The sequence below is a fragment of the Mus caroli genome, chromosome 16 (genome assembly GCF_900094665.2).
Source record: "Mus caroli chromosome 16, CAROLI_EIJ_v1.1, whole genome shotgun sequence".
NCBI classification, from domain to species: Eukaryota; Metazoa; Chordata; class Mammalia; order Rodentia; family Muridae; genus Mus; species Mus caroli.
The window spans coordinates 14,012,861-14,023,155 of record NC_034585.1 but is presented as its reverse complement, the minus strand read 5'-3'; the positions used below and the strand labels follow the sequence as shown (position 1 = coordinate 14,023,155).

Genomic DNA, 10,295 nt, shown 5'->3' with positions numbered 1-10,295 from the left:
CAGCAGGACAGACCAGTGATGGCAACCATGCCAGGCAAGTGTGTAAGCAGCATTGCCACAGCTGTAATAGAGACATGGTGATGACAGAATACAGACATATGAACATCTCCACTTTCTCTGGCCCAAATACGCACACTGTGTGGCCCAGAATATGCAGCCTCTGGGAGGCTGAGCTATGCTTACTGCCCTATGGGCTGGGAGCAAAACCTTCCAAAGTTCATGTCTAAGATCTGACCACTGTTATTAATCCCCATTCCTAACTTGTGGATAAGGAGTGGGGTATAGCTAGAATAACTTGCTGAGCCTTCATCCCCTGACAGTAGGATTCTATGCTGGATCCATAACACCTGCTGGTACTACAAAGCCACACTCCCATCATCTTTCTACCACCAGGTGCTGACCCTGAGCCCTGGTCTTGGGACTGCCGGTGCAAAGTCCAACAGTCCTCTGAGAGGCGAGTAAGGATGATTATAGGAAAGATGGAAAAGAAGACTCAGAGACAAAGGTTAGAAATTGAGAGGGCTGTTCAGTTAGTACTGCTGCAGCTCTGAGTTTAATAATAACTCTCATAGGCTTTATATACTTTACAGTATCTCGGGAAACAAAGTCACAAGCCAGCAGAGACAATGGCTGACATACATTGGATATCTGTACCTATCTGGAGGCCTCCTTGTCCCTTACTCCAAGATTAACTGAACATTCAGCCCCTCACCTTGAGCTTCAAGTGTATCCCCTCTTACCGTTTCATGAGTCAGCAGGCTAGAAAATCTGCCAGCAGACCCTGGCCTGACTTGACTCCGCCTGATAGGCAGGCTTTCACAGAAGCAAGCAAAATGGCTCCTTCCTGACAGAGAGGTGCCAGCTGGAAAGGAGTTTGCTTTATTTGCTATTCCCTGTGGGGCCTGTGTCCTCAATGAAGTGCAGGCTTTAGGGGTCCCTGTACACCTCAGCCCCCCGTAGAAGCTGAGAACCCTTGACCCCACAGGTGTGATCACTCTGCAGGTGGAGATGTGGCCAATTGGTTGGGTGTCTTCACTCTCCAAACAGAGATCCTCAGATGTCAGCACCCAGCTCTGCACACTGCTTGTCAGAGATGTGGGAGGCCAAGGAGTCTATGATGTCCAGCAGCAGCTGCTGGCTCAGCAACCGCAGCGTGGGCAGCTTAGAGACCTGCACAGATGACCAAAACTAGATGAAACCAGACTCCCAGGAGGACCAGGGTGGGCAGAAGAGTCCTCTTGGGGTCTAGCCTGCTCAGGCCTAGGCTGTCTGAGGACAGTGGACAATGGCCAAGAGGTGCCCAGGCCTGCTGGGGAGAGCTGGGACCTAGAACACTGGGGCCAGAGCCTGACCTTGGTGAATTGGTGTACAATGATGTGCAAACAGTGCCGCTTCATGTCCAGTGCCTGCGTCTTGTCAGCCGCCTCCAGAATCTGCAATGGCAAGAACCATGAGGCCCTGTCGCAGCTCGCCCTTGAAGGAAGGCGTGGCCTGAGGGGACTAAGCACTACCTGCAGCACATTCTGAACTGTGACATTCATCTCTAGGTTTTGCTTGCAGTAAGCCTGCAGTCGGTTATTGTAGAAGCCGTAATAGTACGGGGCTGCAAACAGGTAGCTGGATGAAAGTTAAGGAGCTGCCAAGTCAAAAGACATGTTTTCACCTGCATCCACCTATCCTGCCACATCCCTTGTCCTCCTGGGAACTACACAAACCCCAGAACCCAGAGCTAGAACCCAGCTGGCTTGCTCTCTAAACTGGTTCTGAACCATTTCAGGCTCAAAGCCCCATTCAAGATCCAAAGAACACCTTAATCCTCTCATTCCCACGTGTGCATTCCCATAATTTTTCCAAGCCCTCTGGTCCTATCAGGTATCCTTGCACCTCAGGTTTAAACACTTGACAGAAAACACAAGGAATCACTTTGTCCACCTCCTGTTTGTTGAACAGTAGTAACTAGCCCACTTGTCCCCTACAGTTGTAAAGGTTAAGACTCAACTAAGCTAGCCGGAAGGTGTTCTCTCCTGCTGCCCACCTGCTTGGAACCTTTGGAGACCAGTAGATCCAGTATCAGCATTTGGCACTGCTCTAAAATTAGTTACCAAGCCAAGATCAGCAAGCCAACAAAGCAACAGGATTCCGACATGTCTACAACTCCCCAGTGGTGACCCGGGAGCACCAACATGTAAAAGGATGCAGTGAGTCCTCAGGGGGCATGTTGACCTCGCCATAGTAGATGTAGCGTAGCATAGACTCAAAGGCCTGTCTGCTGGGAACCATCTCCCCAATGGAGATGTTCACCTGCCCATCCTCTGGCATGAACGACCGAAACATGGCCTCAAAGTAGCTGCAAATAGGAGGCAGATCCCAGCTCTCAGAAGAAGGAAGTCAGCATCAAGGTCCTGCCCTGCCCTCATAGGCCTGTAACATACCTAGAACGGGCAGCTAGGATGGCTTTGTGGGCTGGCCGTGGGTGACCATCTAGCAGTAGTGTGATGTCACAGAACTCCGAGCCTGCTCCCTCCAGGTAAGCCTTCATGTCTTGGATCAGAGATGTGCCTGGGGAGTGAGTGTAGAAGGACCTTGAGAAGGCTCCCACCTTGACCCTGAATGAATAAACCAACTTTGTTTTCTGGCCCAAGAGCCCTACCCAGTGTTATTGCCCTGCTCAAAGTTTCCCCAAGCCAGAAGTGCCAGTCATTCCTTCCCCCAGTCTTTCTGTTCACCTGGAAATCCTCACAGATGCTGTACCAATACCTTATCTCCTCCCACGTGCTCTGTATGTCCAGCTCCCAGTCTCGTGCGACACATCCCTCCAGGCCCAGCTTTTGGACTATCATGCCAGTGGCAAGGGTCAGTCAGTACAAGGCCCAGAGTGAGCTGGGGTAGTGAAGGTGTTAGGAATCTCCAGTGGGTACAATGTAAAGAAGAACTGGGCCATACACAGCTGCAGCTGCCTCACTAACCTGACCGTAAGACGTGAGATCTGACTAGCCAACCAGAGAATGCATGGGTCACCCTCAAGAGTGGGTTTCATGGGTACCCAGGCTTGCTGGCACATAGCTTACTATTAAAAGCCCCTGTCCTTCCCAGTCCCTGTTCCAGGGACCTGAGTGGGTCACAGAGCCACCCTTACCTCAAGGGCCTGGCAGGTAAGTGGATCTAAGTCTCTTACCACTTCCCTATACTCAGGACATGAAGAGAGGTTCCCTACCAATGTCCACAGGCTGATCGGAGGATGTGCGAGGAGGTGGCTGCTGCTTCCGTCGAACTATCTCTACAATCAGTGGGGATGAGAGGCGCTCAAACTCCTTCATCATGATCACCTGATTGAAGTGGGATTCCTTCACTATGAAGTTCAGGCAATGCTCCTGGGACAGACAAAACACAACAGGAAAGTGGAGTCAGGCCAAGTCCCAGGCTGGGCAACAGAGCATGTAGCAAGGAGCACGGGCACCCACCCCACCCTACCCAGGAAGGCCTGGGCTGGCAGGCATCCCCAGCTTGTACCTTGAGCTGGCCCAGCTGTAGCCTGGCAGCACTCTCACACACAACCAGAACATTCTGCAGATCCACAGAGGCCTCGATGTACTGCCGACACAGCTGCTCAAGGCGACACAGCTGGAAGCTCAGCGCCAACTTGTACACATCCATGATGAGCAGCACATCTTCTACATGGCCTGCACCAAAAAGTCCCTGAGCCTAGGGGCCCCTGGAGAGGGGGGCCTAAAAGAGGGCCCAGGGCTCCAAACATGAACTAGAGGGCCAGGGCTGCAAGATGGCACCTAGACTGCAGGTCAACTGCTATCATCAAGGGTAACTGGCTTGTGCCTCAAGCATATCTGTGACACACCTAGCAGCACCACCTCTAGCTCTGCTGCCCACACCCCACCTTGGTGCACATCACCCATGTCCCAGGCAGACCTTTCCGTGGGTACTTGATCTTGTCTGTGTAGAGAAACTGCATGAGCACCTCAAATGGTCGGGCCTCAGCCTCACGGATGGCCACACGTAACAGGGGTGGCCGTGCCCTGCCCACAGCTGGGCCAGGGGCCTCCTTGGGAGCTAGGGCCCCATCTTCCTCTAGCTTCTGTGGGGAAAAGGGAACTCAGGGCACCCCTGCAGACAGTAGGCAAACCTTCCCAGTCATGGGGGCTAAAGGAGACCTGACCTGGGCCAGCCACTCTTGAGCCTGTACGATCTTCCTACGAAGCCACCGGCTCCTTGCAGTGACGATGGCAACATGTCCTTGCACACACTCTTCCTTCTGCATGACAAACGAATGATACATGGGCAAAAGCACAGGACCCCTACTGCAGGGGACACAGGCCAGCAGGCCAGGGAAAAGCTCAACTCAGCACATACAGCAAGCGAGGCTGGTATAGGTCAGTCACCTACCTCACCAAGCACAAACTCCACATCACAGAACTGGCGGCCCTCCCATAGGCGTCCATAATCTTCATGCAGTGTGCACTTAGGGTAGCAAGAGAACTGCAGAGGGAGAACCAGTGAGCGAGCAACAAAAGCCTATAACCAGCCAGCCCTGGGACCCTCAGACCAGGGATCAGGTGAGGCCAGCTGAGGATTGTCCTGCTCTGGCCATGACCATGAGGGCCTACCACTTTATGGTCTTGCACTGACAGAGGCTCCCCAGGTTGTACTCTTTCTAATAAACGTGGACCCAGGAATTCAAGCAACCCCATCCCACCCCTACCCACCATTGAAATATTTATCCATGCCTCCACTATGGCACAGGCCCCTGTCCTAAGCATCAGTTCCTCCAGTTTGGGAACAGGCTGCTATGATTTCTCTGGAGCCCCTAGCACAGAGCCCAGATTGGCCACTGCTTTGCTGGTTCTGCGAGCTGACCTGCCATTCTTCTCTGAAACAGAGGCTCTGCTAAGCCTCACTGTAGTAAGGGTCCCTTCTCCCTACCTGGACCTACAGCACCTCTAACCCTCTCCACCAGGCTGCTCAGAGATGCCACCATCCCCAGGCTCAGGTACCACTGTGTACCTTGACATCAACTTGTCCCTGCTCACTGGACCCACCTGCCCCAGCAGGCCTCACAGAACTTCTAGCTACTCACCTGGAACCTGTACATTTCCCCACTGCGAATGTTGTTGTCTACAGTGCCCCCAAAGATGTACATGGCATCAGAGATGACAGCAGCAGCATGGAAGAGCCTCCCGCTGGGCAGCTGAGAAAGACAAGTGAACAAAGCAATGGCATGGGACCCAGTCTCCGACACTAGATCCAGCTGTGGCCAAGCTGTGGCCAGGTTATAGCTCCATGTGGCCATGAAAGAAGAAAGGCCAAAGCTCCTAGTCCCTTGAACAGAGGTTTCCTGGGTGCTCCTGCAGGTGTGGAGGAAAGCTGGGGTCATGGGGTAGGGAAGGCAGGGGGCAAGGCAGGTTGTGCATTAACTTTATGTCAGTGGAGGACTTAGTCCAGAGTACCTCACTAGGGTACAGGGGATAAAGCCTGGGACTCCCAGAGCCATGTGTTGCTGTGTGACCTGAGTAAGGAGCTCCTTCCAGGAGCCCTATGCTACCATCTGAAATTTCCTGCTTCTGAAAGTAATGGAATTTTAATAAGGGTCCTTGACACTCACCTCTGATGCCAGATGGACAGGCTGCTTGGCTGAAGTGGTGCCAAAGTCTAAGCCAAACACATCTCTGGACTTCTTAAAGCTGCTCCGCTCTTCAGAGGTTAGAGTAGACGCATCCTCAGAAGAGGAAGCTCTCTCAGGCATCTCGGCCCCACCAACCTTGTAGAAAACATGTGCAAGAAGGTAATAAGCCATCATCCCTTCCAGAGCTTGCTCTAGGCTCCAGAGGAGGCACAAGACAATGGGTAAGGCTGGGAGGGTGGTCAGAATGCTTTCCAGAGCTCTTCAGGATAGCAGCCCAGTGCCACAAGATGAAATGCAGGCAGGAAAAACTGAAGGCTATAGGGCCTTGAAGGTTCTCAAGTTGCTCTTCTTAGCAATGTGAAACCCAGGGAACCCAGCCAGGACTCACCTCACTGTCAGAGCTGGGCTGGACAACCTCCCAGGTCTGGAAGTCCACATCATAGCAGTGCAACTCATTGGGCAGTGTATTGTCCGCTGCACCCCCAAACACATAGAGATGGCGGTCAAAGGCCACCATGGTGTGTCCGTAGCGCCGCTGTGGCGGGGGTGGGGAGCCCCGAAGCAGGTGCTCAGTAGGGATGCGTGTCCACCTGGGGCCATGACCATGAACCAACAGTGGGGTGGGAGCTCTGCTCTCTCACACACTCCCCACAAAAGGTCCTCCTATGAAGTCCCCCTAAAGTGCTTGGAGTGCCAGCCCATGGTCTAAAGGGAAGACCCAGGCCTCTGTGTCCAGCATCTCTTGACCTGTTTAGTTCAGGTACTGGCCCTATCCAGCTCCGTGCAACCTACCATGGGGCCCCACCCTACTCCCTCTCCTCACATCATTATAGAGAGGACAGCAGTGACAGGGCAGAGTCTCTGCTAGTTTGCTCTGGGAATGGAGCTGTGCTGCTCACTGCCCAAACAGTAGAGTCCCTGCCTGGGAGATGCCTGCCCAGGAACATGCTCCTCCTAGGACTTTTCAACAGGTCCCTTTTCTGCTAAGTTAGCAGAAGAACCAACACAGATGCAGGCTATTCCATCTGGCTCCATGATACCCCAGAACTTTATTCTCTCTACCCAGGAATTCTGGTACTTCTTTGTACCCTGATCTGTGGGGTAAGTTTGGAGTCCTCTCCCAAGCCTTATTCCCTTTCCTCTGTTAGTTCCAGAGTCAAAGACTAACCCTATCATAGGGTCCAAGGATAGACAGCAGCCAAAGGAAGTAGAGAGCCTACGTTACCCTGCTTATCTTTTGCTAGCACATGATATTGGCACTGGCCACATTTGTTACCAGTGGCCATATATAGTACAGGGCTATCCTTCACACTCAGGACAGCCATGGGACCCTGATCCAGGCCATGTCTTGCTAAGCTACAGCCATAACCCAAAGGCCTTTCAGGGTCAAATACTCATACTCCAGGCTATATGTGTTCCTGCTATATGTGGAAACTAGGAGATCACAACAGTTACCAGACATGGGCATGAATATATTAGTGTCCCTCAAGACCCAGAGAACTCACGTCTTGTCTTTGAATTCAAACTGGAAGAGGTTGTTAGTTATCTTGGCTCCACTCTGTCCTGAGAACACGAACATCTTATCCCGGCACACAGCCACAGGGAAGTTGCAGCAGGACGGAGGGATCTCACCACTCTGGGCCACCTGGGGTATGGGCACAGCTCAGCCAGGGCCTCCAAGGCCTGAGGCTACACTATCCTAAACTTTGAAATGAATAAACACAAACTTACATCCTCATCACACCACACAGCCTGTTCTCATCAGCTAAGGCTAAAATCATGAGGTTCATTTGGAGCTTAAAATACAATTTCTACAAGAGGGGAAAATGGTGAGCAAAACGTGGCTGTCACTATGTTCACAGATCACATCTGTCACCTGTGGCACCCTGCCCATCCAGGACTCACAGCTTTTTTTCTTCCTTTGACTCCACTTTCATTGCTAGGGTCAAAGACGGGGACTTTAGCCTGGACTATAGCCTTAGCTCCAAAGCCTTTTATTATTTACTCACTCATTCATTTTGGAGGCAGGGTTGGTCTCACTGTACAGATCTGGCTAGCCTAGAACTCTCTATGTAGCTAAGGCTGACCTCAAACTCACTCTGTAGCTAAGGATCACCTCAAATTTCTGACCCACCTCCCAAGTACTGGGATTACAGGCATGCACCTCCACGCCCAGATTATGTAGGTCTGGGGATGAAACCAGGTCTTCGTGCATGCTGCATTACCAACTAAGCTACAAGCCCGCTCAACTGGAGTCTAGTCAATAATGGAATTGGGCTGAGGGAAGGTCAAGGAGGAAAAGAGGCTAGGCCTTGGGAAGGGAAGAAGACAGCCTCTGTTATATCCCTCCCCAGCACCTCTTACCCGAGGACCAGCTTCCTCTACCCCTCACCTCCCCACACTGCAACCCGGCCCCAGTGCCCGACTTCCCACCGGCTGCATGCTCCCTGTTCCCTCACCTCCTCCCAGCATGTGAGCTCTCTGTCTTGGAGGCCAATTGTCCACATGTCGTTCAACCTGCATCAGGACAGAGGAGTCAGGATCCTTTGGTCCTGAGCTCTGGAAAAGAACCACTTGCCATGTGTGTCAGGGGACAACTATGCCAGATTTCTTGAAAAAACAAAAAAAACAAAAAAACAGGTGTTTCATGGGAAGAAGGTGGTATATCAAATCCCTGCACTGGGCCCCAGCCGCCCTCACTTCCTGCTGGCTCTCTGACCAGCCAAGACAGAATAGCTTTACACATAACATCTGTGGTAATGAGTCACCTGAGACAGGGAAATGGCCACATCCACATGCAGAACCGACTGCTCCACTGTGTCATTCTTAGCTTCTGCGATGTTCAAGTTTAGAATGAACACATGCTGCTTTGGTTATTAGACGAACACAGCAAAAGTACTTTTTTTTTTATTTTCTTTTTGGTTTTTTGAGACAGGGTTTCTCTGTGTAGCCCTGGCTGTCCTGGAACTCACTTTGTAGACCAGGCTGGCCTCAAACTCAGAAATCCGCCTGCCTCTGCCTCCCGTGTACTGGGATTAAAGGTGTGCGCCACCACGCCCAGCTAAAAGTACTTTTCTGAAATAAGGCGGTAGTCTGGTGTGGAGGCCCACCCCTTTAATCCCAGCACTCAAGAAGCAGAGGAAGGAGGATCTCTGTGAGTTGGAAGCCAGTCTCTACACAGAGGGTTCCAGGACAGCCAGGGCTACATACATAGCAACCTTGTCTTAAAACAAAAGCAAAACAAAAAAAAAAAAAACCAAATCAATAGAGAACACTGCAACACAGGAACTCAGAGCTAGGTTTGAGCTGAGACGCTTCCTGCTTCCAGGCCCCACCAGTAAGTTCCAAATATCCTCATCTGAGAAAATCAAGGGGCCAACAACTGAGCTGAGAGCTCCACTCAGAAGTCTTACCTCCACACCCAGCTCCTGAGGAACTCAAAACCTACCAGGGTAACTTACCCCAGCCTGAGCACTTAGGTGCCAAGAGAGCTTATTCTGCCCTTGAGGGCATGCAGAGTTAGGAGACATGGCCAGCTACGCGCCTACCTGGCATTGCCATCATAACCAGCAAAGATCCAGAGCTTATCACTGTACACTGTAGCCCCATGGGCTGACCTGGCAACAGGCAACCTAGAACACAAAGGAAAAAAAAAATGAGGACTGCCCAGAAAGAAGGCTCAGAATTGAAGAGCGCTGGCTGTTCTTCAGAAGGTCCAGGTTGCACCCACAGGGCAGCTTGCAACCATCCCTGTAACTCCAATCCCAGGGGACCTGATGCCCTCTTCAGGTCTCCTCAGGCACCAGGCATACACGTTGTGCAACATACAGGCCAGCAAAACACCCAAACAGAATTAAAAAAAAAAAAAGTTTTACATATACACATTAACATATATGTATGTATATAATATATCTACATATAATATATATAAATGATATATATTTATATTATTTATATTATTTATTATTTATTTTAGATGGAGGAAAGAGGTCATTAGGGGAGGCTGCAGTGCAGGGCTGCATGTGTCCTGTGTTGAGCAGGCCCACGTCTGCCTGACACTGGGACTCAAAGAGCAGTGCAAGCAAACAACTGCACAAGATGTGTAAGAAATCCAGATGTTGAAACCATGCATGACAGCATGTCTGTAAATGCTGACACTGGGGAGATGAAAGGAAGAGGCTCTGAAGTTCAAGACCAGCCTCAGCTATACAGCAAGCCAGTGGTCAGTTGGACTATGTGAGACCCTGATTCAAAACAAACACCAACAAAGGCAAAACCAAACCAAACCCTCCTAAGGGGTGGCAACATGTCTCCGTTTGTAGGTTGCTTTTAAGAAGCCCTGGGTTTGTCTTTCCTGCTTCTTTCCTCTGCCCTTCACCTCTCCATGCCTTACCTGCCTCTCCTCATCTTTCCCCTCCTGCCCTTGCTCGAATCCAGGGATGGCCTGCGCCTCCATGGCCCCGACTACCTCCCCTAGCTCCTGTCTCTGCTCCTCCCCCGTTANCACATCCTTCTCTTTCCTCCCATTCAACCCCTCCTGTTGCTCTCCTCTCTGTCCCAGTATCCATTTCTCCCTCTCATTTCTCTCTGTCCCCTTTTCCTCTGTTTCCCCTTCTCCTTCCTCCTCTGGCAGTTCAGGGCCCTCCTCTTCCTTGTCTCA

At 51.4% G+C, this 10,295-nt stretch overlaps 1 protein-coding gene across 3 annotated transcripts in view; it reads right to left on the bottom strand.

The window, feature by feature from the left end:
- Positions 1-506: 506 nt before the first annotated feature.
- Lztr1 (leucine zipper like transcription regulator 1) overlaps positions 507-10,295 on the bottom strand; it is a 17,968-nt gene continuing 8,179 nt past the window's right edge. Inside the window, exons 6-21 of one of the 3 annotated variants that reach the window (XM_029470444.1) lie at positions 9,184-9,267; positions 8,095-8,152; positions 7,141-7,339; positions 6,024-6,225; positions 5,615-5,770; positions 5,090-5,200; positions 4,399-4,491; positions 4,172-4,267; positions 3,925-4,090; positions 3,511-3,680; positions 3,215-3,371; positions 2,433-2,559; positions 2,198-2,347; positions 1,512-1,617; positions 1,353-1,433; positions 507-1,170 (exon numbers count right to left, since the gene is read on the bottom strand). In XM_029470444.1, the coding sequence (XP_029326304.1) occupies positions 1,054-1,170; positions 1,353-1,433; positions 1,512-1,617; positions 2,198-2,347; positions 2,433-2,559; positions 3,215-3,371; positions 3,511-3,680; positions 3,925-4,090; positions 4,172-4,267; positions 4,399-4,491; positions 5,090-5,200; positions 5,615-5,770; positions 6,024-6,225; positions 7,141-7,214 (1,806 nt within the window). In that variant the 5' untranslated portion in view covers positions 7,215-7,339; positions 8,095-8,152; positions 9,184-9,267 and the 3' untranslated portion in view covers positions 507-1,053. Of the gene's footprint in view, positions 1,171-1,352; positions 1,434-1,511; positions 1,618-2,197; positions 2,348-2,432; positions 2,560-3,214; positions 3,372-3,510; positions 3,681-3,924; positions 4,091-4,171; positions 4,268-4,398; positions 4,492-5,089; positions 5,201-5,614; positions 5,771-6,023; positions 6,226-7,140; positions 7,340-8,094; positions 8,153-8,403; positions 8,602-9,183; positions 9,268-10,295 lie in introns of those variants that run through there. The other 2 variants (XM_021184769.2, XM_021184770.2) reach the window with 2 other exon arrangements.